This window comes from Vipera ursinii (genome assembly GCF_947247035.1).
Source record: "Vipera ursinii genome assembly, chromosome: Z".
Taxonomy (NCBI): domain Eukaryota; kingdom Metazoa; phylum Chordata; class Lepidosauria; order Squamata; family Viperidae; genus Vipera; species Vipera ursinii.
Genome location: NC_139517.1, coordinates 7,728,106 through 7,755,004, shown reverse-complemented (window position 1 = coordinate 7,755,004; position 26,899 = coordinate 7,728,106). Strand labels below are relative to the sequence as shown.

The 26,899-nt window shown below is 47.5% G+C and overlaps 2 protein-coding genes across 2 annotated transcripts in view; one reads left to right on the top strand and one right to left on the bottom strand.

Moving 5' to 3' along the window:
* The window catches only part of PLOD3 (procollagen-lysine,2-oxoglutarate 5-dioxygenase 3), a 50,255-nt gene extending 38,239 nt beyond the window's left edge, over nt 1-12,016 (top strand). The window contains exons 13-19 of the mRNA XM_083377670.1: nt 598-739; nt 2,508-2,621; nt 3,163-3,228; nt 3,320-3,424; nt 4,703-4,849; nt 9,234-9,359; nt 10,492-12,016. Of these exons, the coding sequence (XP_083233796.1) occupies nt 598-739; nt 2,508-2,621; nt 3,163-3,228; nt 3,320-3,424; nt 4,703-4,849; nt 9,234-9,359; nt 10,492-10,647 (856 nt within the window). The 3' untranslated portion in view covers nt 10,648-12,016. The remainder of the gene's footprint in view (nt 1-597; nt 740-2,507; nt 2,622-3,162; nt 3,229-3,319; nt 3,425-4,702; nt 4,850-9,233; nt 9,360-10,491) is intronic.
* A 2,263-nt stretch (nt 12,017-14,279) lies between these two features.
* The window catches only part of ARHGEF15 (Rho guanine nucleotide exchange factor 15), a 67,067-nt gene continuing 54,447 nt past the window's right edge, over nt 14,280-26,899 (bottom strand). Inside the window, exons 10-16 of the mRNA XM_083377646.1 lie at nt 26,093-26,167; nt 23,491-23,583; nt 22,401-22,555; nt 21,024-21,188; nt 19,268-19,353; nt 18,212-18,313; nt 14,280-15,483 (exon numbers count right to left, since the gene is read on the bottom strand). Coding sequence (XP_083233772.1) covers nt 15,296-15,483; nt 18,212-18,313; nt 19,268-19,353; nt 21,024-21,188; nt 22,401-22,555; nt 23,491-23,583; nt 26,093-26,167 — 864 coding nt within the window. The 3' untranslated portion in view covers nt 14,280-15,295. The remainder of the gene's footprint in view (nt 15,484-18,211; nt 18,314-19,267; nt 19,354-21,023; nt 21,189-22,400; nt 22,556-23,490; nt 23,584-26,092; nt 26,168-26,899) is intronic.

Below are 26,899 nucleotides of genomic sequence, written 5' to 3'. Positions count from 1 at the left end.
GGAGTATAGAATCTTTACCAAGAAATTTGTAACCTTTCTCTGGCCCTAAACATTTGGGGGAAGCTGAAAAAGAAGCTATAACCCTACTGCCAAACTCATTTAAGCCAGGCCCAGCTGATAGGACACACGCTACTTTGTCAGATTGAGCCCCATCAATTGTAAAATGCAGGGAAGCAAATCCTGCCGGAATTCATCTTTTTGCCGTTGGGGGTTTGGCATTGCTATGTTCCCAGGGCTGGCAAGGAAAAGATTCCAGTTTGGATGTGACAAAATCTGGGTGTCATGCCCTCTGTGGAGCAAACCCTCCTCCATAAATTTGATTTCAAAAGTCGCAAAGCAGAGCCTCCATTGCCAGTGGAAGTAGCATCTCTCAATTTCAGTTCTTGGGAAGCAACAAAAGGAGATGGCTTCTGTCCTTAATCTCTCTCTCTCTCCCAGCGGTCTTCCAAGAAGCTTTGTTCCCTCTGGAAGTTTGGACTGAATCTACTCCTTGGCGTAGTCCCAAAAAAGGAAAAGCTTTTTTTTTCTTTTAATTTTCCAATCTCCGTACCTGCTGCCTTGTACTGCTGATTCTCATGTTGCTTTTCCCTATCGCAGTGGAGTATGGAACGTCCCCTATATCTCTCAGGCCTACCTGTTGAAAGGGGAGATCTTAAGGCAGGATTTGCCCCAACGCAATATTTTCACCTTGGAGGACACGGATCCAGATATGGCCTTTTGTAAAAGTGTGCGGGAGAAGGTGAGAGTTTTTGCTTTCTTAGAGGCTGCGCATCCAAAAGAACAAAGTTGTTTTTTAAAAAAAAGTTGCTTTTCGTATTTTAAGTTGATAATATAAGTCTATGACAGACGTCCTCAGCTGAGAACCAATGTTTCAGCAATTATTCAAATTTGGGAGGGTGCTAAATGAGTGGTTCACGTAGTCCTCAACTTAAACAACCATTTGTTTAGCCACTATTTGGAGTTATAATGGCACTGAAAAAAGTGACATGTTTTTCATACTTACGACCGCTGCAGGATCCCCAAGGCCGCGTGATCAAAATTCAGATGCTTGGCAACTGGCATGTATACGTGACGGTTGCAGCGTCCCAGGGTTGTGTAATCCCCTTTTGTGACCTTCCGACATGCAAAGTCAACGGGGAAGCCAGGTTCCCTTAACAACTGTGTGACTAACTTAACAACTGCAGCGATTCACTTAATAGCTGCGCCAAGAAAAATCATAAAATGGAGCAAAACTCACTGAATCTATGTCTTGCTTAGCAAGAGAAATTTTGGACTTAATTGTGGTCTTAATTCAAGGACTACCTGAAGTTTCGACTGGTGCTCGAAGTTCAGGAAGCAGAGACTGGATAACCTCTTCACATTTTACAACGGTTGCAGTGTCCCATGGTCATGTGATCAACATTCATGACCTGCCCTGCTGACTTCCCACAAAGTCATTGGGGAAGCCTGCAGAGAAGTTAAAAAGTCACTCTGGTAAATTGCTTGCAATCCTGCCTCTTTTTCTTCCAAGGAGCCTGGCTACAGAGTGCTCCCTCGCATGCACCTGCAACACCACCCTTACCTGGCAGCAGCCCCCCTGGCTCTGCCACACTTGCACCGCGCTACAGCAGTCACTTACCTGTCGATTGGCCTGTTTGTGAGCCTGTCTGGGACACGCGACTTCCTGCTAGCTTCCCCATTGACTTGTTGGGAGCCAGCAGAAGATTGCAAGGAGGTCCTTGCTTAACAATCCATGATCCTTGCTTAACCAACGCAACAGCGACTGATGGGATTGCTGTCACTAAGCGATGTGGTCATGTGACACCTCATTTTACAACTGCATTGCTTAGCAGTGGAACTTCTGCTCCCAATTACTACAGTTAAACAAGGACTACCTGTAATTTGGGCAGTTTTATAAGCCATTTACTCTTACCTCCCGCAGGTACTGTTTTGACCCTATTTTTAAGTTGTAGAAATTTCCTCCAGACCGAAATATACTCTAAAGTGATGTTTGTTAACCTTGATAACTTTTAAGATGTCTGGACTTCAACTCGCAGAATCCCGCAGCCAGCCTTGAAGTCCATACTTCGCAAAGTTATCAAAGTTGAGAAATGCTGCTCTAGAATCTTATTCTAAAACTCTGCAGAACAAGCACAGGACATATGTGAAAGATATCTGTGTATATTTATATTTATATTTATATTTACATTTATGTTTAGTCTCTATATGTTGATAGATAGATAGATAGATAGATAGATAGATAGATAGATAGATAGATAGATAGATAGATAGATGGATAGATAGAGATAGAGATATAGATATATAGATATAGATATAGATGATATAGATAAAGATATAGATATATACTGTAGATATAGATATAGGTCATCTATATATCTACATCATCTATATCTATATCTATATCTATATTTATTTCAAACATCTTTGGTATCCCCTGGCATGTGGGCACTTGGGACCACAAGGTCATACACATTTGGCCTAAATTTGGTCCTTCCTGTCCTTTTCAGGGCATCTTTCTCCATATTAGTAATCGGGATGATTTTGGACGTCTCCTTTCCACCAGTAGATACAACATCTCCCGCCTACATCCTGAGCTCTGGCAGATTTCTGAGAATCCCATGGTGAGTGGTCCCAGTAATTCCAAGTTGCACAGGATGAGGCCCTTTTCTCCCAATCTCACACCTACACCTCTGCGCCTAGATCTGGGAGGATTTCTCTGGAAGGGGGAGAGGTTGCATGCTGATGGGACTACTCTTGCAATTTCCAGAGCATTACGGGAAATCCAGATGAACTCCCCAGGTGGCTGTCCCTTTTGCTTCCCACCATGTCCAAGGCCCTCTGAGAATTATGGGAATTGTAGTTTCAGAGTATCTGAAAGGGCCCCGTTTGGGGAAGGCAGAGATGTGATGGCAAGAGATTAAATTTTTACTCCAGGACTGGATTGCCTGGCACACCTTAGGCTAGGACAGAGGGAGGCAACCTTGGCTCTTTTATGACTCATGGACTTCAACTCCCAGAATTCCTGAGCCAGCAATTCTGGGAGTTGAAGTCCATGAGTCATAAAGAGCCAAGGTTGCCTACCCCTGGGCTAGGAGATGCATTTCCTGGTTATTCTGATAATTCTAAACAACTCTGTTCTTATTTTGTTCCTTCCTTGGACAGGACTGGCAGGAGAAATATATCCACGAAAACTACTCCCGCGTTCTTGAGGGAGAATTTTTTGAGCAGGTGACTGTCTCTCTTTTCCCTGGTCTTCTTGAGTTGCTGATTTTGCTCTCTCAAACTTCCTTCGCTCATCGTTTCTTCTTCCCATTGGCAGCCTTGCCCTGATGTTTACTGGTTTCCTGTGTTCACCGATCAGATGTGCGATGAGCTCGTGGAAGAGGTGGAACACTTTGGCCAGTGGTCTGGAGGAAAACATGAGGTGAGACTGTCCTAGCCTTTTCCTCCAGCAAGATGACCACCGTTCAGGTTGCTTCATTTGGAAGAAGGCTGAGGAGAGTTGGGAAGAGGGGTCAAAGAAGGCTTGCAGAATGATGAGGGACTTCAGACACCTTAGAACATGGCTGTCAACTCGTCACGTCACGTGACTTGTCACGATGTGTCACGACTCTTTTTGCATTGCCGGCAATGGTGGGTGCGGCTTTGGTATAAAGAAACCAGTCTGCAGGCCGGCAGTTTGACACCCCCAGCTTACAACAAAAAAAATTGGGACTCTGAAGGTTAAAACAAGGTGTAACTGAGGTGTAGGGCAGTTCACGAAAATGTCAAAAGAAATCAAGATGGGGACTATTCCTTTTATGTGTGTTGGATGTAAAACACGACTTGTGCTTCACACACACAGTCATGGCCACCATAATTTTTTGGCCCTTTTCATCTGATGGACAAGGTATATAAAATAGAGCATAATATGGTGAAGGAGGAACACTAGATTTGGGGTGCCTCAAAGCCCACCTCTTATCCACCCCCCCACCCACCCCCCAATATGGAGACTGGAAGACGAGTCAGAAGAGATGAAAGGACAAGCTCCATAATTTATGGAATTTCTTGCTTACAAGCCAGGGGGGCAGTACTTACAAGCCAGTAATATTACTGTCAATCATCCCGTTGGCATATGTAGCAAAAGAAACTCCTGGGACATTATTTTACCAAGAGTATAAACTTTACTGATAATTCCACATAGGCACAAAAGAAGTGAAGCCAGTTCGGAAGGTTTCTGTGCACGAAGTAGCCTAGTTTAAAATCCCCTTTTCTCTCCTGGGCCACCCACTGTTCATTGTCCACCAATTAATTGTCGTCAGCTTGTTTTGGGAAATGATCTTTCAATCTTCTTGAGCATCAGGACGTTGCCAGGCGACAATCGGTTCTTGCATTCCACGATTCCCTTCTTTGCATTCCAAATCTACCCCTATTTCTGTTGTCTGCTTGCGAGGAGGGGGTGCGTAGTGAGTCAAGCATGACAATTGCTTTTGTTGTAAGGTGAAAGTAATCAAATCTTCCAAGTATGAAAGGGCTTCCCCCTCCTCTGTCTTTACGGTCCAAAAAAGTAGAGAGGGTCAGTACTGAGATACTGTCTCCGCGCCCCTTCCTGCTCTGGGTTCAAGATTTCCCTTATCCGACTAGGCTACGGCTCTTCCTTCTGTCTCTCAACGTTCTTTTCACACCCTATCACAATTCCTCCGGTTCTGCATCTCCCCTCTAGGACACTCGGCTGGTTGGTGGCTACGAGAACGTCCCTACTGTTGACATTCATATGAACCAAATTGGCTTCGAGAAGGAGTGGCTGCAGTTCTTGAGGGACTACATTGCCCCGGTCACAGAAAAGTTCTTTCCAGGCTACCACACCAAGGTAACACCTGCATGTCTGAAGGTTACCAAAGGCCAGAGTGAAGGTACAGAAAGCAGCGGCCCCCAAACCTTTGGGTACCAGGGACCGGTTCTGTGGAGAGATATTTTTTTCCCGGGCTGGAGGGGGCGTGGTTTCATGTATTGCCTGCATCCCATGGATTGGCTTTGCTTGTTCGCGCGGACCGGTTTCTGGCATGCTGCGGACTGGTGCCGGTCCACGGACCGGAGGTTGGGGACCTCTGTTCTACAGGATGTGTGTTGCAATTTCTACAAAGTAATTGGGGCCCCAACTTTTCCCCCACCACTTGTCATGCGGCTGTGTCGCTTAGTCAGGGACGCAGTTCCGGCAGTCCCAGTTGTTGTCGTTATGTTCAGAGGATTGCTGGGGTTGTTAAGTGAGGATCTCATGGGGCTGCAACGTCAGACTTCCTGCTGGCTTTCCCATTGACTTTGCTTATGAGAAGCTGTCAGGGAAACATCAAAAATTCCCGTCACGTGATCACTACAAAGCTGGAACTCTGAGGACCAATTGTAAGTTCCTCTCATTCAAGATTATCGCATCTTTGACTGATTGCTGATCAAGGAGTCGTAACTTGAAGACTATGTCTACAGTCATCCCAGTCAGATTCAAATCTAGCAGCTAGATTTGCCTACATAAAAGTTTAGTTATTTTTTACTTTGTTTTGAGCTTTATTTGAGGGGGGAAATAGCATTGGGTGAGCACAAGACTTCTGATTTATTTAGGGCTGAATGTAATGGGCAATACCCTCTCCCCTGAATGGGCTAAATCAGTGCCACTTGGGTTGTATAAACTCAATTGATTTTATAAGGATCAGGTTTAGAATTCTTCTCCTAAAATTTTCTGTGTCCTTTTCACAATTGGCCGCATCTGTTTCCTTTGGGTATTATTTTCATTTCCCAGAATGCACTAGAGCAGGGCTTTTCAACCTTTTCATCCATTGTACCACTTTTAGGATATGGCAACATCCAAGTACCACCAGTCGCCTAGCAAGGTGTCAAAAACTTGATGACCCCCCCAAAAAAGGAAAAAAGTGATGAAGTACAGGTAGTCCTTGACTTATAACAGTTCGCTTAGCGACTGTTTGAAGTTACAATGGCACTGGGAAAAGTGCCCCCCAAGCCACAGCCGAGCAAGACACCTGCCTGCCTGCCCAGCGGCGCTCTTCCTCCTGTCCGAGGTTTTCACTGTTGTAAGCATTTCTGTTGAGGCTTGGCAGCAGGGGTGAGGTGGGGGGGTGTTTGGTTTTTATTCCCCCCATCTGCTGGGTGGTTGCAGCAGGTTTTGGTCACTTCACATGACCCTGGGACACTGTGACCGTCATAAATATTAGGTCTTATCTCGCTGCGATGAGGGTAGCGAGATCTAACTACTTCGCTGCCCTCATCGCGTCCGCAGATAATCGCCCGGCCGCCCTGTTTAGGGTGACCCGCTCCCTCCTTAACCAGGAGGTTAGTGGGGATCCCTTGCAGGGGCGTGCCGAGGAATTTAGTCAACATCTGTCGGACAAAATCGCTCGAATTCGGACCGGTTTGGACTCCGACTGGGCAGTATCGGACGATCAGGACACGAGTGATCTTGTCAATGTCACCTGGGAGGAGTTCGATCCTGTGACTCCGAAGGAAGTGGACAGGATCATGGGGAAGCTGAGCTCCACCACATGTTTATTGGACCCGTGCCCTTCCTGGCTGGTTTATGCAGCCCGGGAGGGGACACGAGGCTGGGTCCAGGCGGTTATATCTGCTTCTTTGAGCGAGGGTAGTTTTCCCGCCGCCTTGAAAGAGGCGGTGGTGAGACCTCTCCTCAAGAAGCCTGCCTTGGACCCGGCTGTTTTGAACAACTTTCGTCCGGTCTCCAACCTTCGCTTCCTTGCGAAGGTTGTTGAGAGTGTGGTGGCGCACCAGCTCCCTCTGGTCCTGGATGAAGCGGATTATCTAGACCCGTACCAATCGGGCTTCAGGCCCGGGTACAGCACGGAGACGGCATTGGTCGCGCTGGTGAATGATCTCTGGAGGGCTCGGGACAGAGGATACTCCTCTGTTCTAGTCCTATTAGACCTCTCAGCGGCTTTCGATACCATCGACCATGGTATCTTGCTGCGGCGTCTCAGGGGATTGGGAGTGGGAGGCACGGTTTTTCAGTGGTTCTCCTCCTATCTCCTGGGACGCTCGCAGTCGGTGTTGGCAGGGGGGCAGAGGTCGACCGCGAGGCCTCTCGTTTGTGGAGTCCCTCAGGGGTCGGTCCTCTCGCCCCTTCTGTTCAACATCTACATGAAACCGCTGGGTGAGATCATTCGTGGTTTTGGAGTTGGGTATCATCAGTATGCTGATGATGCCCAACTTTTCATTTCGACCCCAAACCACCCCAGTGATGCCCTCGACGTGATGTCCCGGTGCCTGGAGGCGGTCCGGGTCTGGATGGGGAGGAACAGGCTTCGTCTCAACCCTGACAAGACGGAGTGGCTGTGCGTACCGGCATCTCGGGATATTCAGGATATCCCACCCCTCATTATGGGGGGTGAGTCATTACCTCCTGTAGATAGGGCTCGCAACTTGGGAGTCCTCCTAGATTCACAGCTCTCTTTAGAAGACCATATTGTAGCTGTAACTAGGGGGGCGTTCGCCCAGGTTCGCCTGGTGCACCAGTTGCGGCCCTATCTAGACCGGGATGCCTTGCGCACGGTCACTCACGCGCTCGTGACCTCTCGTCTTGATTACTGCAACGCTCTCTACATGGGGCTACCCTTGAAGACCACTCGGAGGCTCCAACTGGTACAGAATGCAGCCGCGAGAGTTGTATCGGGGGTTTCCCGATACTCCCGTGTCACACCTTTGCTCCGCGAGCTGCATTGGTTGCCAGTTGTCTTCCGGGTGAGGTTCAAGGTGTTGGTAATGACCTACAAAGCCCTCCATGGCATGGGTCCAGAATACCTTGGGGAGCACCTGCAGCCGGCGTCAACTTCCCTCCGCCCAGTACGCTCCCACAGAGAGGGCCTCCTCAGGGTGCCGCCGGTCAAAGAATGCCGACTGGTGACCCCCAGGGGGAGAGCGTTCTCTGTGGATGCACCGGATTTATGGAACCATCTTCCGGTAGAGCTCCGGATGGCGCCCTCCGGATGGCGCCCGATCTCCGCTCCTTCCGGCGCGACCTTAAAACCCATCTCTTTAAAGAAGCGGGCCTGGCCTGATGGGATGGGGTGGGATTTTTATTATGATTTTAATTTTAAATTTGTATTTATGGGCACTGTTTAATCATGTTTTAATAATCTTAATTTTTGTATCTGATTTTTATGTATTGCCCTGTTAACCGCCCTGAGTCTCTTGAGAGAAGGGCGGTATATAAATTAAATTAAAAAAAAATATATGAATCAGTTGCCAAGCATCCAAATGTAAATCACAGGACCCTGGAGATGCTACAACATTCCAGCTGATCGGCGCTTCTTCTGGGCTTAGCAGAAGCGCCAGGATCAGCGCCAAACTCCAGCTGGAGCCTGGCGCTGATCCTGGCGCTTCCGCTGAGCCCTGACAGCCCCGAAGAAGCGCCGATCCTGGCGCTTCCGCTGAGCCCTGACAGCCCTGCAACTCCAGCCATCTCTCACTCAGGCTTGTGTGGTGCTGCGTCTGGTTCAGCTCATTCCTCTCCCCCGCTACCACTTTTCTAGGATGGTCGCGTACCACCTGCCAGGTGCCAATGTACCACAGGTGGTACCCGTACCACTTGTTAAAAGCCCTGCAGTAGATCAAAACTATTCCAGGTTTGGATATGGGGGTCTTATGGGAAACCTCAGTTTTTGAATGAACATATTTTATTTAAAAGCCTAAACTTTGGTGGGCTGTATCATTTCATTAGATCATACAAATGCCTTTTAATAACATTTGTTTACCGGGCGGGGGGGGGGAAGTGCTGCAGACTCTTAATTCAGCCCCAACTGTAAGCCAGAACCCCTGTTAATACAGTTCACCAATGTTGGAAAGGTTCTTGAAGAATTAAAGGTATAGTATGTGTATGCATGACATAAAAGGAATATGTTCAGTTCCTGGAAGGAACATGGCAACCTTTAAGTTTTCATATGAAGAGTATGACAATTATTACTGGCTTCTTATGGAATTTTTTTTTCACTTCCCGGCCCAACTTTGTCTCCCAAAAAGCTACCTGCTTAACTTTTTCAATATCAGCCTGGTGCTGTCAGCTACTGACTTTTTGCTCCCCACCCAGCAGTTTTTTGAGATCTGCCAGTGGCAAGAACATAACCTGAGCATGTTGTACCTGGAGTGAATATGATCGCCCCATGTCAGGCAGGTTTTACACAGGTATCCCATTCTCTACCCTGCCTTCAGGTGCTAACCCTGGTTTCTCCTCTTCTCAGGCTCGTGCCATCATGAACTTCATGGTCCGATACCGTCCGGATGAGCAGCCTTATCTTCGCCCCCATCATGATTCTTCAACTTTCACCATCAATGTTGCTCTTAACCACAAAGGGATAGACTACAAGGTGAGTGCCCTGGGCGTTCAGGTGTCCTGCGTGAAGCGCTGGGTCTCCCTGTGCGTGGCTTGGTTTTGGATGCTTTGGGGCTGTGAAGAGAATGAGGATGGGATTTAGGGTTTCAACAATTCTCGGGGGTGAAACGATTTGAACTTGGGCGCGTTGCACAAATTTAAGTTTATGTTTGGGGATCCAATCTGGGTCGGTCACCTGGACCCTAAGTTTTGTCTTCTGAGCTTTAGACTAGTGCTGGAGCCCATCTTCAGAGAATTTCTCGCTAGCAGAGCATCTGCTTTGGGCCATTCTGTGTGTAGTGTTTATATGGTGCCTGTTGTATGTGGCTTTTTAGATGTTGATTGGGGTGTTGGTGGCTGGCTGTTAAGTCATTGGCTGTTGTTTGCTTGTGCTGTCAAGCCCTCGCCTCCTAAGTACTTGAAAAGCTGGTGGTAAATCAGCACTCCTGTTGACCGATGAGGTTTCCCAGGCTTCAATCACTTCCCTGGCTGTTTTTGTGCCTGCTCGTCCAACAATCTTAATAGCTGCAAAATCAAATGTATGCCCTTGTTCATTACAGGGCTCTTTTGCATTACTTTTTTTTTTTGCATTTTAGTATTCAGTGGCTATGGGTCCATAGTTTAAGGATTGATATTATAGTTAGGCCATGTGTAACTGACAGACTGGATGCCAAATTGTGATTTTAATATAGCTTTTATCTGTTATTTATTATTTTACTCTAGAATTTTAACTGGATATTCATTTAGTGTTTTTATTTGGCCTCTGGTTTTTGACTGTAATAAACTTAAACCTGAAATAGTGTGGGTTGAAGATTGGATCCTGCAACATTATCCTGGGACACGTATATTCGCCTTCATTCATCGGTTTATGTTTGCCTGATGGATGCACAATGGGCCACGTGGTCAATGTTAACTTTTAACAACTACAAAGATAAACCTTCTCTAGGATGGTCTTGGTGCCATTGCATCCATATATCTTACTGCTGGTTGTCCTCTTCTGTTTCCTTCCATTTTTCCCAGCATGATAGACCTCTCAAGAAGGCCCGGTCTTTGCATAATACCTATAAACTAATGATCATTTGAACCTGGTCTCTTGTCTGTCTAAAATGGTTCTCTTTGCCCCCTAGGGAGGCGGTTGCCGATTTCTCCGCTACAATTGCCAAGTGGAATCTCCCCGCAAGGGATGGAGCCTGATCCACCCAGGACGTCTCACCCATTATCACGAAGGTCTGCCCACCACTTGGGGCACTCGCTACATCATGGTTTCCTTTGTGGACCCCTAACGCTGGCAACCGCTGGCTCCCCCCTCCAGCCCATGGATCATCGAGGACACCATGGCGAGAGAGGCGCAAAAAACAGGGGACTCTCTCTCTCTCCAGCTTCGTTGCCACTAAGTGCCTTCAAAACGCAGAGAAAGGGACAGCCGGTTTCCAAGTGCAAATGGACTGTCGCTGCTTGGCCCTTCATCTTTGGTTACCACTAGCATCAGGAGCCACTGTTGCCTTCCTTCCAACATCTCCCATTGCCCCAAGATTGGAGAGGCTGTTCCGCTCTTGGGCCAGTTGTTACTTGATCAGGGTCTGTTCCAAGGCCTGTCCCCAATCCCGATGGCTCAGCCTTCAAAGAATTCTTACTGTGCTAAAGAAGAGCAGCCTCATTGGGCTAAGTCTCTCCATTGGATGGGTTGGAGGTTATTGTTCAGTTAAGATGCATCGGATACTTTGCAACCTCATGGACGGTAGCATGCCAGCCCCCACACCCCCCTCCCTCTGGTGTTCCACTGTCTCCCGGGAGTTTGTCCAAATTCACGTTCGTTGCGCGGATGACACAATCGAACCATCTCATTCTCTGCAGTCCCCTTGTCCCTTTGCTTTCCCAAGTATCAAGAGTCTTTTCCAAGGAGTCTTTTCTCTTCTCATTTCGTGACCAAAGTATTTGAGCTTCAGCTTCCTGTATCTTTTGTCTTTCCAAAGAACAGGCAAGGTTGATGTCCTTTGGGATTTACTGACTGGATGTCCGTGCAGTCCGAGGGACTCGCAGAAGTCTTCTCCCGCACAATTCGGAAGCGCCATAGGATGGATACAAAGCCGAATTCTTCCCTGCCAGAAGTCCAGAATTTCATCTCTTCCGCTCCCGATTTTCTCCCAAGCTACGATCTGCCAGCGAGCCGGGTTCTCTCCGAATCCAATTTTGGCATAATTAGGGGGGGACCCTCAAGATCTGGGTGCTGGTGAAACAAGAAGGGTGCTTCAGCCCAATTCTCATGCACGAGAAGATCGGGAAGGGGCTGGAAGTCCTGTCCTTGGGGGGGGGGCTTCCTTTTTTTGTTTATACAACAAAAAAGCTCCAGGAAGTCAAAAGAAGCAATGAAGAAAGAGCATAGCTAAATGTCTATCCAGGTCACGGTTGTCCCAAAGGTGCTCGTTTCAGGAGGCAACTGGACTTTCTTGTTTTTCCTTTGAAGACGTTTCGCTTCTCGTCCAAGAAGCTTCTTCAAGGTCTGACTGGATGGTGGGGAATGGAAAAGCACCTTTGGAAACAACGAAGAAAGACAGATATCATTGGTTTTTCTTCATTCTCCATTGGTGGTGGAGACCCTTCCCTATAGGCATGCCTCTTGACTCAGTTGGCCGGGAAAGAGGGAGGGAGGGAGGGAGGAGGACATGGGAGGCTAAGGACAGTTACAAATCACCCCACCTAAAAAAAAAAGACACTCAATGCATTTTCAAATTCCAAAGAATCTTAAGCAGTGTAATGGGAGCAGCGACACCACTCACTTATTTTCCAGCGCTGGCTAGAATCCCAGGGCTAAAAAAGTCTTTCGGTCATGTTACATAAAGGCTGGCTTGTATCTGTTTGACAGCTAAGAGACTCTCATTCGAGATGGCTTCTTTCCATTCTTTGAGCCTTGTGGCTCTCTGTGGCAGCTCACAGCCTTGTGTAGCAATACTCTCACAATAACTGCGTGCCATGGGCTTATCGGTCCGTGCGGACGGAGGGGTGGCAGTGTGCGAGCCATGTCCTGTACTACGAAGCGTGCTTTAAATTATTTCCTGTTTGACAGCACACTAAATAAAGCTCCATTTTAAAAAGAGGCAGGCATGCTCCGCCTTATTCGAGAAGGGGAAAAATAAAAAGTATTTACAACCCGGGCTGTGCTTTGGTTCAAGATCGTTAGGCTAGTCAAGATCACTGGAAGAGATTGTAGAGGTCAGCTACTTAATGGGGAATCCACTGAAACATCTCTAGCAGAAGAGTCTAGTCTGAAGATCTTTAGTGAAGACCGGGCTGTTTCATGTGGCTGTCTGTTCCACCGGCTAACAGCCCATAATTCATCCTTCCTGACACCTAGCCTCCATCTACCACTTTAATCAAATATTTTTAGATGTTTGTAATGATACGAGGCTGTTGTGCATGAGCTAAACCGGTGTTGTCAACTGGTGTTCCAACTCCCAGAAGCCCGCACATCTTAAAACCTGCAGATGTTGACAAATACTGAACTAAACGAAGGGATCAGCTTGCCTTCCAGAATCTCCGAGCCAGGAATTCTAAATCAGTTGGAAATTCTTAAAATTTCCAATGGGCAGAAAACCAGCCCAGCCATTCAAGAGATCCATCACTGATTTTGTTTCCTTCTGGAACCAGCCATGCCACTTCTTGTTTCTGCAACTGGAACAACTGAGCCATCCGTTCAAAGCTTTCCCTGCCAAGGCAGCCGAACAATACTCCTTTTAGCACCAGCCAACAGGAGCGAGCTCAGCCCAACAAAGTGAATTTTACACAGAAGCCTTTATTCTTATCTCCAGTTGCACACCTGAAATGCAATCCTGAACTGGAAAATTAGGAATTCTCCTATGGCTGGCTCGTAGCTCAGTTTTGAACCTGGAGGGCCCCATATAGTTCATACAACCTATTAAGCCAACTGGTGATTTAATCCCTTCAGGCTTCATTTAAAAGGAACCATTTTGGTTTAGTGGATTTGCTATTTTGGTCAAATTCCAGTCCCAGCAATAACAGACTATTTTTATTTAGTAAAAGATAAAGGTAAAAGTTCCCCCGCACATGTGTGCTAGTCGTTTCCAACTCTAGGGGCCGGTGCTCATCTCCGTTTCAAAGCCGAAGAGCCAGCGCTTGTCCGAGGACGTCTCCGTGGTCATGTGGCCGGCATGACTAGATGCCAAAGGTGCACGGAACGCTGTTACCTTCCCACAGTAGTGGTCCCTATTTTTCTACTTGCATTTTTTACGTGCTTTCGAACTGCTAGGTTGGCAGAAGCTGGGATGAGTAACGCGCTCACTCTGCTACACGGCACTCGGGATTCGACCCTCCAAACTGCCGACCTTCTGATCGACAAGCTCAGTGTCCTAACCCACTGAGCCACCGCGTCCCTTTTTATTTAGTAGGGAGAAGCCAAAAAAACCTGAAAGCAAACACTGGCACGTTTTGTCCATCTGTATTTTTTTTAAAAAAAAAAGGCCGTTTGGGATAAAAAAAACGAGAGGGGACACACCGCAAGCAAATATGGCGCAGAATAAATTAAAATACAATCTCCTCTGCTTCCCCCCAACCCCCCCCAAGCCAAAACTCCTCCAGCTCAAGAGCTAAAGAGGGCAACACATGTAATAAATAGGAGCCGATCCGTGCTGAGCTTTCCAAACCGGGAGCAAGGAAGAGAAATTCCCAGTTTTTGCAAAGGAGAAAAATCCAGGATAGTCAGGCAGGTTAGCATGAAGGAGAAAAGTTTGTTGAACTCTTGAGAGTGGGAAGAAGAGTTAGAATAAGCCAGCGTTTCCCAACCTTAGGAACTTGAAGATGCGTGGACTTCAACTCCCAGAATTCCCCAGCCAGCTATGCTGGCTGGGGAATTCTGGGAGTTGAAGTCCACGCATCTTCAAGTTCCTAAGGTTGGGAAATGCTGGAATAAGCTGGGTCCACAGAGTCCTAGATTCCTGGCCTCGGAAAGGACAGGAACTGAGGTAGAGGATGGCGCTCACCTGAGCCCAGGTTAAGGACCACTGGGAAGGTTTGAAGTATTGGCTGTGACAGCACCATGTTCAGGATAAGGATATTGGTAACACCAGTGTGGATCCCGTTTGCAAGACGCATTATATTGGGGCGGGGGAGAGTAAGCCTGTTCTGCCTACCAGAGCTCTACCAGAGAAGGGCAAGGCACACACACGTGTCGACATAGATGAAGTACAAACCAGCCTGCCGCCAGCCCCAAAACAAGGCTACGGGTGGTAGGCCTGAATCGTTACATGTATTTGAGCAGGTGGATAAGTCATTGGAAAAACGGTGGGGCAAGTAGAACACCTGCTCAGGTCGAACGGAGCCTCCTGGTTAAACACGAGACAATAATCCATTTGATCATATCTCAGATCCGGGAACCTCCTAAAATATGGCACCGTGGCTATCTCAAGGTACAAGATGAGTCTGCAAGATCGAGTGTCGCCTCTTTACGCCAATCCTCTGGGAAGGTTCATGGTCATCCCTCAGGAATACTGAGGTGCCAAGCAGAGTCGGAGGAGTTAGGACGCAACTTGGAAACAATCGGAACCGGACGTCGCCAAGTCTGTAAACTGCAATGCAACTAAAAATGCAGTTTGTCGCCCCCTTCTGGCAGAAGGGGCATGTTTGAAGTAATGCCTTTGCTGCCCCTACTGGCTAGCTTATGGCGTTGCAGCTGCCATAAACTTCAGACAGTCAACTGTTGGGCATACTTGCATCTCTCTCTTCCACTCTCTCACCCTTCAGCAGCCTTTCAGCTGAAACACAACTGCTCTCTACCATCCTCCCGGTCTTCAGCGCCCTCTTGAGGCAAATGTTGCTCCACGCCCAGCGAAATGGAAGTCGAATCTTGAGTCCAGCCGTGAGATTGATTGCAGGCCGGGTGTCCCCGTCACTTGCTTTGTTGACTGTGCGGTTTCAGTCTCAGGCTGAGCTGTACTTGCTTTTGACGCAATTGGTGCGTGTCAGCTGCAGCTGGCGAGCCACCTGGAGGACGCGGTAACGCTCGCGGAGGTTGCGGCGGCGTACGTGTTCGTTCGTGATCTCCTGCACGTAGCAAGAAGGGAACCAGCCCTTCTTCCCATCGGCTAGGCGTATGCCTTCGTACCAGCCTATAGCATGGGGGGTGGGGGAAAGGAGAGGACAAAGGAGAGGAGACAAAGGGAGAGGAGAGGAGAGGAGAGGAGAGGAGAGGAGAGAAAGGAAAACAGGAGAGGAGAGGAAGACAGAGGAGAGGAGAGGAAGATAAGAGGAGAGGAAAACAAAGGAGAGAAGACAAGACCAGAGCAGACGAGAGGAAGGGAGAGGAGAGAGAAGGGAAGAGGAGTGGAGAGGAGAGGAGAGGAAGACAGAGGAGAGGAGAGGAAGATAAGAGGAGATGAAAACAAAGGAGAGGAGAGAAGACCAGAGCAGGCGAAAGGAAGGGAGAGGAGAGAGAAGGGAAGAGGAGTGGAGAGGAGAGGAGAGGAAGACAGAGGAGAGGAGAGGAAGATAAGAGGAGATGAAAACAAAGGAGAGGAGACAAGACCAGAGCAGGCGAGAGGAAGGGAGAGGAGAGAGAATGGAAGAGGAGTGGAGTGGAGAGGAGAGGAAGACAGGAGAGGAGAGGAAGATAAGAGGAGATGAAAACAAAGGAGAGGAGACAAGACCAGAGCAGACGAGAGGAAGGGAGAGGAGAGAGAAGGGAAGAGGAGAGGAGTGGAGCGGAGAGGAAGACAGAGGAGAGGAGAGGAAGATAAGAGGAGATGAAAACAAAGGAGAGGAGACAAGACCAGAGCAGACGAGAGGAAAGGAGAGGAGAGGAGAGGAAGACAGAGGAGAGGAGAGGAAGATAAGAGGAGATGAAAACAAAGGAGAGGAGACAAGACCAGAGCAGACGAGAGGAAGGGAGAGGAGAGAGAAGGGAAGAGGAGTGGAGAGGAGAGGAAGATAGAGGAGACAAGATGAGACGAGACAAGACCAGAGCAGACCAGAGGAGAGGAGGAGACAAAAAAAGGCAACTATCAAGACCTCTGCACCCTTTTCTGCACTTCAAAATTTTTTGGGAGACTGTCCTGTTGCTGTGTGAAGCTCCAACCAGCACATTCCTACTGAATCAGCCCTGTCCTAATACAGGTAGTCCTCAACTTACAACCTTTCATCTAGTGATCGACTGCACTGAAAAAAGTGACTTGAACTATATGACCCATTTTTCACACGACTGTTGCACCATTCCCGTCTTCACATGATCAACATCTAAGGCAATGTTTCTCACCTTTGGCGGGTAGGAATTCTGGGAGTTGAAGTCCAGGCATCTTGGAAAAGTTGCCAAGAGTGAGAAACACTGGTCTAGCCCCCCCTCCGCCCCCCCAAAAAAAACAACAAACCAGGAGCACCTTTTGTGACTCACAAATGTTATTAAAAGGCAGAAGCTCTCACCGGAACTCGTGAGGCTTTTCTGCCTTTAAAAAAAAAATTGAGTCAGAAAAGGTGCAAGCAGACTCCTGTTTTTATTTTGTTTTGGTTTGTTTTTTGCTACGCAAGGAAGGATGAGATTGAATATAATCTATACACTCTGCTGAGGTGGATAACGTACAGCTGGGGGATGGGGGTTGGCTATAAAAGTCTATAGAGGCCTGGAGACTAAAACATACAAAGAACGGCTGCAGGACTTGGGTTTGGCTAGTCTTAAAGAAAAGAAGAAACAGGGGTGACATGGTAGCAGTATTCCAGTATTTGAGCGGTTGCCACCAAGATGGGGGTCCAATTATTCTCCAAAGCACCAGAGGGCAGGACAAGAAACAACGGATGGAAACTAATCAAGGAGAGAAGCAACCTGGAATTAAGGAGAAACTTCCTAGCAGTGAGGAGAATTAACCAGTGGAACAGCTGGCCTTCAGAAATCGTGGGCGCTCCATCACTGGAGGTTTTTAAGAAGAGACTAGATCAGGGGTGTCAAACTCAATTTCATTGAGGGCCGCATAAGCATTGCGGTTGCCCTCAGGGGGCCGGGTGGGTGTGGCCTGGGTGGGCGTGGCTAAAGTGCATATGGACTACTGGGTGGGCATGGCCAGCTCTACATCGTTCGCGTCAAGGGTGCCTATGGGGGCCTGGGCAGGAGTGGGACGGATCTGAGGGTCTCTGGCAGGAGGAGGGTCTCTGGGCCAGGGCCAAGGCAGTGGGGGCCGTTCCCTCACTGTTTCCAGGATGGCTTCGTGGGCCGCATGAAACCACTTCGCGGGCCGGATCTGGCCCCCGGGCCTTGTGTTTGACATGTCTGGACTAGATTGTCACTTATCTGAAATGGTATAGGTTCTCCTACTTGAAAAGGGGGATGGACTAGTAGACCTCCAAGGTCCCTTCCAGCTCTACTCTATTCTAGGCCAATTATTACCCAATACTGCACAGTACGTGAGATGAAAGTTGAGTTTGCTCAAGGAGGCAACACAAACACACCCCTAGCAATTTGTGCTATCGCTTTTTTTTTTCTCGGATGCTTACAGCCTAGCCTGGGATCTCCTGATGATCTCCCTTTCAAGTGACGCTGAAGCAGCCCAGCGTTACACAGTCAGGATGGCCAATGTTCTAAAGGGTGGAGGGCCATTTTCTTCCATGACACCCTCTCCGTGTTGGGGACTGCAGCTTGCAGGTGGCTGAGAATATGGGAAAGGTGCTGGAGACTCCGAAAGGACCTTGAAGGATCAAAGAGAATCCTTTAGCGGAGAATTCTGCTAAAAAAAAAAACACCGCCATCTTTTCGGCTAAGAAGTCCCACAGCCGAGGCTCCAATTTCGAAGTCGTTCCCGAGAAAGAAGAGAAAGAAACTGCAACGGTTAGGGAAGGTCAGATCCCAAGGCTCACCCTCGGTTTTGCGTAACACGTTGACGATGTCTGTTGGTTCGAGATTCAGCTCGTCTGCCTGGGCTGCGCTGTAGGACTCTGTGCACTGAACCTGGGGACAATCTGTGGAAAGGGAGGAGAAAAAAAAACTTAATAATTTTTTTGGTTATGAAAATTAGAAGAAGAGGGGAAAAAGGAAAAAAAAGAAGGAAAGGTATCAAGTGTCTATGTGGTGGTAGGGAATAAACTTCCTGGCCCCTTATGGATTTATTAAATTTATACCCCATTTTTTTCGGTAACATGCGTCATGCATGGCACTCAGAATAGCAGAGTTGGCAGGGACCTTGGAGGTCTTCTAGTCCAACCCCCCCAGCTCAAGCAGGAAACCCTATACCATTTCAGACCAATGGCTGTCCAATTTCTTCTTAAACATTTCCAGTGTTGGAGCATTCGCTGCTTCTGGAAGCAGGTTGTTCCACTGGTTAATTGTTCTCACTGTCAGGAAATTTCTCTTTAGTTCTAGGTTGCTTCTCTCCTTGACGAGTTTCTATCCGTTGCTTCTTGTCCTGCCTTTGGGCGCTTTGGAGAATAGCTTGACTTCTTCTTCGTGGCTGCCCCTGAGATATCGGAACACGGCTATCGTGTCACCCCTCGTACTTCTCTTCATTAAACTAGACACCCAATTCCTGCAACCATTCTTCCTATGTTTTATCCTCCTCTCCCATAATCATATTTTTTGCTCTTCTGCTTCCTCTAGCCTGCAGCCTTAACCTTTAAAGCAAACTGGCCTTAGGTAAATGGGAAATTAGGAAAGGAAAAATCAACCCTGCCACAGAAAACCGAATTTAGCCTGAAAGGCAAAGCTGAAATCTGTTTGAAAGCTCAAAATACGAGAAATGGCGGTGTGCATTCCCATCTTGATTATTTTAGCCTCCCCAGCACCAAGTGGACAAACCGCTGACAGATCCAGAAGCCGTGGAACAGCAATGTGACGTTCCTCAAGTTTCCTAGCCTTTGAACAAGAAGCAGCAGAAGTGGGATAGGTGGGTTAAAAGGAACACAGCCAAAAGGTCTCACCCCAATCTTCATAGATGGTTTCCTGCTTGTTATTAGCCTGGGACTCACGGCATGGGAAAGCACCCATCCAGCGGTGCATATCGGATCTGGAAAAGACAGTTTTGGAGATACACTGTTTGGATTTCATTCATTCATTCATTCATTCATTCATTCATTCATTCATTCATTCATTCATTCATTCATTCAATAGGCTTCTCATCTACCAGATGCGACTGGATGACTAACAATGCATTGTAAACAATCCAAAGAATAATGATCAATAAAGCGGTGGCTCAGTGGGTTAGGACGCTGAGCTTGTCGATCAGAAGGTCGGCAGTTTGGCGGGTCGAATCCCGAGTGCCGCGTAGCAGAGTGAGCGCCTGTTACTCGTCCCAGCTTCTGCCAACCTAGCAGTTCGAAAGCACGTAAAAATGCAAGTAGAAAAATAGGGACCACTACGGTGGGAAAGTAACAGCGTTCCGTGTGCCTTTGGCGTCTAGTCATGCTGGCCACATGACCATGGAGACGTCCTCGGACAAGCGCTGGCTCTTCGGCTTTGAAACGGAGATGAGCACCGGCCCCTAAAGTCGGAAACGACTAGCACGCATGTGCGGGGAAACCTTTACCTTTACCTTTTAAAGCATTTAAAAAACAACAACAACACAACAGTCACCGGAAAGCAAATCCCAGAATATCTGCAGATCAGTAGCAATAGCAACAACACTTAGACTTATATACCACTTCATATTGCTTGACAGTCCTCTCTAAGGGGTTTTACAGAATCAGCCTATTGCCCTCAACGATCTGGGTCCTCGTTTTAACAGAAGGATGAAAAGCAGAGTCAACCTTGAGCTGGTCAGGATTGAACTCCTGGCAGTGGGCAGAGTTTGCTTGCAATACTGCATTGCAACCATTGCGCCACCACAGCTCCAGGAATATCTCCAGTTTTCCATTGGTTTCTGGCAAAAGAAACCCAAACCCACCACAACCTCCCATAGGAATACATTGATTCATTGAATGACCCCTGCATTTGCTTAACAACCAGTGCGAAAAAGTTCATAAAACTGGGTCCTGTCCTGTGACTGCCTCAATTTATGTCATGACTATGATGGAAATCCTGGGCTCCACCATAATAAGTCAAGGACTACCTGTACACATTCTTGATCTAGATTGAACGTTCTAGCCCTCTGAAAAACAAAACAAAACAGGCTACACTGATCACCTTTTGGTTACGATCTTTAAGTCCCTACATGGCATGGGTCCGGGATACCTCAGGGACCACCTGCTGCCGGCATCAACTCCCCTCCGCCCTGTGCATTCCCACAGAGAGGGCCTCCTCAGGGTGCCGCCAGTCAAGGAATGCCGACTGGTGGCCCCCAGGGGGAGGGCCTTCTCTGTGGGCGCTCCGGTATTATGGAACCAACTGCCGGTGGAGCTCCGGACGGCATCAGACCTCCGAACTTTCCGTCGTGGCCTGAAGACCCACCTATTTGAAATGGCTGGTCTGGCCTGACGGGGGATTATGGGTTTTAATTTGTCGTTTTAGATTTGTATTACTGTTTTTAACTGGGCATGGGTTTAATCTTTTTTTAATTTTTGTATTGTCTTTTTTATATATGCCCTGTGAACCGCCCTGAGTCCCTACCAAGGAGAAGGGCGGTATACAAATTAAATAAAACATAAACATAAACATAAACACCTCTCCCTTCTATTTATAAATGAGGCACACTTACTACCCCCTTTCCTAACTCTCTTCCCCCAGTATGTGGCTACTTACTGTGTCGGGGCGCGACAGAGGCGTTCACTACTCCGCCCTTGGTGGTTCTCCATCAATGTCAGATAGAAGCTGTTCTCCGCATTTTGGCTGCTGGAGGCGTCCTCGCAGCTCTGGGCCTGGACTAGAGAGCGATGGGCATAATCCAGCACCACAAAACGTTCTGAGCTGCAACAAAAGGCAGGAGCAGATCCGGAAGAGAAGCAAAGAAAATCCGTCAGTGAATCCAAACTCAAGTTTCTTTTCAAGAATTGTGACTGACAGCAGCTGCTCCCCCAGTGGCTGTTTCCCAGATGAATGGGCCTGCATACGGGGATCCACGTCAACCACTATGTTGATCTAGGACCTGCAGATGAATAGACCTAGTAGTTCCCCAACCACAGGAATCTGGTTTAGATCACTACAGTTCTCATCTAGGGAGTAGAGAGAGATGCTAGAGCAATAGCAATAGCACTTAAGACTTATATACTGCTTCACAGTGCTTTCTAGCCCTCTCTAAGCGGTTTACAGAGTCAGCCTATTGTCTCCCAACAATCTGGCTCCTCATTTTACCAGCCTTGGAAGAATTGGAAGGCTGAGTTCAACCTTGAGCCGGTCAGGATCAAACAAACTCCTGATAAGAGAGCCGAATTATGCTGCAATACTGCATTCTATCCACTGCACCATCCCAGCTCCTTTACTCATTCCACCTGGCCTGGTGGAATGACACTTTGCACCTGAGGCAGAAGTCTCTGTTTTGTTTTTTTGTTTTTTGTTTTTTAAATGACAAGTTTCTAGGCCCCAAGATTTGAACAGGAGGCTTGGAAAGCAGGCCATGCTCCCCTCTCAAACTTGCAAAATTTGCAGAAGCAGAACCATAGTCCAAACTTCACTGCCCTCTCCAATTCTCCATCCCCTCAAAACTTGACCTTGGGGCAGAGGTGAAGTTTTGCCCCCCCCCCTCCTCCTCCTCTTCCTGCCTCTTCTATAGATACACCCAGGGCTTTTTTTTTCATAGAATGCTCAGAACGGAGTTCCGGCACCTTTTTTTGGATGGAACCTTGTAGGGTAGGCAAGGTGGGTTGTATGACATGTGTGAGTTCCGGCACCTTTTTCTCTTACAAAAAAAGCACTGGATACACCCCTTTTAATGCAGCCATGTGCAGACTAATTGTCCTGTTGCCAGAATTTTCGGCCTAGACCTAGGCCAGGAGTAGGCAACCTCGGCTCTTTTATGACTGGTGGACTTCAACTCCCAGAATTCCTGAGCCAGCCTGGCTCAGCTTGGAAACCTCTCCCTTTCCCCTCAGCGTGGCTGGGTCAGGAATTCTGGGAGTCGAAGTCCACGAGTCATAAAAGAGCCGAGGTTGCCTACCCCTGACTTAGGCCTTAAGGGCTCACCTCTTGCGCTGAGTGACCAGCAGCAGGTCATTGAAGAGAAACAGGTAGATGGGGACCAGTTTGGGCTTGTTGCCAAAGATGGTGCCACGATGCACAACTTCCAGGAGCTCTCCTTGCTTTAGCAGCTGTCGGCTCTGAGAAATGATTGGAATGGCCTAAATCGGAAAGAGAATCATTAGAAAAAGTTCCTGGAAGCCATCTGGATTTTTGCAAGGAAGGAGAACAAAGATTCTCTGAGCAAATTCACAGATTAAGGCAGTGAATTTCTCAAACTTCGCAACTTTAAGATATGTGCACTACAGCTCCCAGAATTCCTCAGCCAGTTTGGCTGGCTATGGAATTCTGGGAGTTGTAGTGCACACATCTGAACATGGCTGAAATTGAGAAACTTTGTGGTAGCTGGCTGTGCAATTCTGGAAACTGAAGTCCACACATAGTTGAAACTGAGAATTGTATTGATTAAGATTGATTGATTGATTGATTGATTGGCTGGCTGGCTGACTGACTGACTGACTGATAGATTGCCATCAAGTCATTTCTTACTCTTCTGCAAAATATATTCTAGGGGTATAATTTTATTTTCCAATTATCACGTTTGGGATTGCAGAGGGTTTAAGAAAGCCTGGTTTACATCATGGTTATTTTCTGATTTGGGTATTATCTTTGTGAATAAAGGACATTTTCCCCCCTAGTTAATCTAAGGCAGTTTTTCCTGTGGACTTCAACTCCCAGAATCCCCCAGCCAGTGTAGCTGGGAGTTGGTCCATACATCTTAGAATCACCAAGGTTGCAAAAACACTGGATTAGGGTATGCCAAGGCAGACAATCCTTTTAAGAGTGAGCTTGCCAAAAGGGCAGTCTTTAATGTGTAAAAACCTAGTTCCTCGTATCCCCTGAATTGTGTAATTTGAGGATCCCTTGCAGGAAAAATATCACCATGCCACCTCCTCCTAAATGCACAACCCCAGGCCGACGTATCTTCTCTTAAATTCCCCAATTCACGCAAGCACACTTAAGAGGGCCAGGGGGAGAAGCTGTGGCAGGCTAGGACAAGCCCCCACAGAAGGACTCAAGGCAAACCCATTCAGACCTTCAGCTTGTCAAACTCAATCTTGCTGGCCGTGTGGATCAGCTCTTCCATATGACGCATCCGTCCGACCTCGGAGTTACATTCCTCTATGATCTAAAGAAGAGATTTGGAGATGTGGGACGGAAGAGAAGAGTCCATTTTTCTGTGGCTTTCTAAAGTTACTGACTGCCCTTCTCTCCCCCCCACCCCCCCCCCCCCGAAGGAGGCTCAATGAAGCATCGATCCAAGCAAAAGCATTCTCCAAAATATGGTAAGGTGCCAACAAGACGTGTTCTTCTTTTTTCTTTTCATTATTTTTTTTTCCTCTCTCCAGCATTTAGAAACACGGTAAAGGTAGTCCTCAACTTACAACAGTTCATTTAGTGAGCGTTTAACATCACTGGGGGAAAAAAAGTGACTTATGACTGAATGTCTATGGAGATTCTCAGCCATCCAGGTCATGTTTGTCCCAGAGGTGCTTTTTCAGGAGGCAAAATGGACTTGCTTGTTTTTTCCTTTGAAGACATGCCTGGAAGCGGTCCGGGAATGGATGGGGAGGAACAGGCTTCAACTCAACCCGGACAAGACTGAATGGCTGTACATACCGGCATGTCAGGATATTCAGAGTATTCCATCTCTTAATATCGGGGGCGAGTTATTACCCCCCGTAGATAAGGCTCGCAACCTGGGTGTCCTCTTAGATTCACAGCTCTCTTTAGAAGATCACATAGGAGCTGTGACTAGGGGGGCTTTCGCTCAGGTTCGTCTGGTGCGCCAGCTGCGACCCTATCTGGACCTGGATGCCTTGCGTACAGTCACCCATGCACTTGTGACCTCTCGTCTTGACTACTGCAACGCTCTTTACATGGGGCTGCCCTTGAGAACCACTCGGAAGCTTCAGCTGGTGCAGAGTGCAGCTGCACGAATGCTTTTGGGGGTCTCCCGATACTCCCATATTACACCTCTGCTCCGTGAGCTGCACTGGCTTCCAGTTGCCTTCCGGGTGAAATTCAAGGTGCTAGTGATGACATACAAAGCCCTACATGGCTTGGGTCCGGATTACCTACGGGAGCACCTGCTGCCGGCGTCAACACCCCTCCGACCTGTGCGCTCCCACAGAGAGGGCCTCCTCAGGGTGCCACCGGTCAGAGAATGTCGGCTGGTGACCCCCAGGGGGAGAGCATTCTCGGTGGGTGCGCCAATCCTCTGGAACCGCTTACCAGCTGAAATCCGGATGACCCCCGACCTTCGCTCCTTCCGGCGTGAGCTAAAAACTTATCTATTCCAACAAGCCGGCCTGGCCTGATAGATTTGGGTTTTAAAATTTTCTCACTTTATTGCCTTATTGTATTCTTACTTTATTGCTCTGTACACCGCCCTGAGTCCCCCGGGAGAAGGGCGGTATATAAAACAAATAAATAAATAAAATAAAATAAATAAATTTTGCTTCTCATGAAAGAAGCTTCTTCAGCTCCACCACCATCCAGTCAGAGTTGAAGAAGCTTCCTGGATGAGAAGCGAAATGTCTTCCAAAAAAACCCCCAGGAAAGTCCAGTTTCCTCGTGGAAAAGCACCTTTGTGACTTGATGACTATTTTTCACACTTACAACCATTTGCAGCTTTCTCTTGGTCACGAGATCTGAATTCAGAGGCTTGGCAACTGACTCATATTTATGACGGTTGCAGTGTCCCCAGAGTCACACAATCCGCTTTGGCGACCTTCTGACAAGCAAAGTCTATGGGGAAGCCAGATTCACTTAGCAGCCGTGTTACTAACTTAACAATTGCAGTGATTCACTGAACAACTGTGGCAAGAAAGGTCGTAAGGCGGGACAAAACTCACTTAACAAATGCCTCACTTAGCAACAGAAATGTTGGGCTCAATTGTCGGAAGTTGAGGATAACCTGTATTTCAAGGCCTTGATATATGGGGAAGGGGAGGAAAATCATCCCCACCGAACATTTTAAATCAATACGGCATTTATCCAAAAAGGAGACAACTCCGGCCCAGAAGACTTCAGTCTGTATTAGAGATATCAAGAATGCCTTTACAGATGGCAACAGCTAACCAACTTTGATTGACCTTAGAGAAGCTAAGCAGGGTCAAGCTTGGCCAACGTTTGAACAGGAGACCACAAGGACTGTAAGCTAGACTAGACAGTTAAAAAAATAAACATAGAGGTGGTCTTTGTCTTATGGCCATATTTGAGCCCCGGAATTACAAGATGGTTGTTAAGGGGCTCACCACATGACTGCACCCAGCTTTATGATCTTGTCTGCAGCAGTCATTAAATCAATGTCACCGTCATTGAATGAACCATTTCAGCCAATGGGTCTTTTTTTGCCAGAAGTTAAAAAAGCTTGTTTCTGGCAAAATGAACCCAAATCGCAGTTATGTGACTACAGGTTGTTGCAAACAACTACCTGTGTTTCCCTGAAAATACGACTAGGTCTTCTATTAATTTTTGATCCAAAAGATGCGTTAGGGCTTATTTTTCGGCTAGAGCTTATATTCAGAGAAATGCGGTACTAAATGCATCCATCTGGCTGAGGATCTTAACTGGGGTTTATTTGGGGGTGGGGCTTATACGACAAGTTTGCCTCTGTTAATGAGTTCCTTTACCTTGGAAACAGAACCCAGAGCCTTCATGGCATTTTGTTCTCGCAAAGAAGCTTCCTCCGTCCGGCGCAGAATATTCTAGACACACCCGAAATAAAACCAGAGGTTAGTACTGAGCAAAGGCCCTGAATTCAGAAGAGTTTGAATTGCCCTGGTCTTAAGCCAGAAACTCAGGTCATCCCAATCATCAAAAACATCCCAAGCTGAAAAGAGGAATTTGTTGAGGTTCAAATAAATCCAGAGAGGACAGGCTGGTGCTGGACCATTAATTGGAAAAGTTGGACCAACCTGTTTGGGGTTTCACCATGATGTAAAAAAGATGTCGAGACTCTAGAAAGGGTACAGAGAAGAGCAACAAAGATGATTAGGGGACTGGAGGCTAAAACATATAGGAAACGGTTGCTGGAATTGGGTATGTGTAGTTTAAGGAAGAGAAGGACGAGGGGTGGGGACATGATAGCAGTGTTCCAATATCTCAGGGGCTGCCCCAAAGAAGAGGCAGTCAAGCTATTCTCCAAAGTGCCTGAAGGCAGGACAAGAAGCAATGGATGGAAACTAATCAAGGAGAGAAGCAACCTAGAACTAAGGAGAAACTTCCTGACAGTTAGAACAATTAACCAGTGGAACAACCTGCCTCCAGAGGTGGTGAATCCTGAAACACTGGAAGTATTTCAAGAAGAGACTGGACAGCCATTTGTCTGAAATGGTATAGGGTTTCCTGCCTGAGCAGGGGGTTGGACTAGATGACCTCCAAGGTCCCTTCCAACTTCTTCTTCTTCTTCTTCTTCTTCTTCTTCTTATTATTATTAT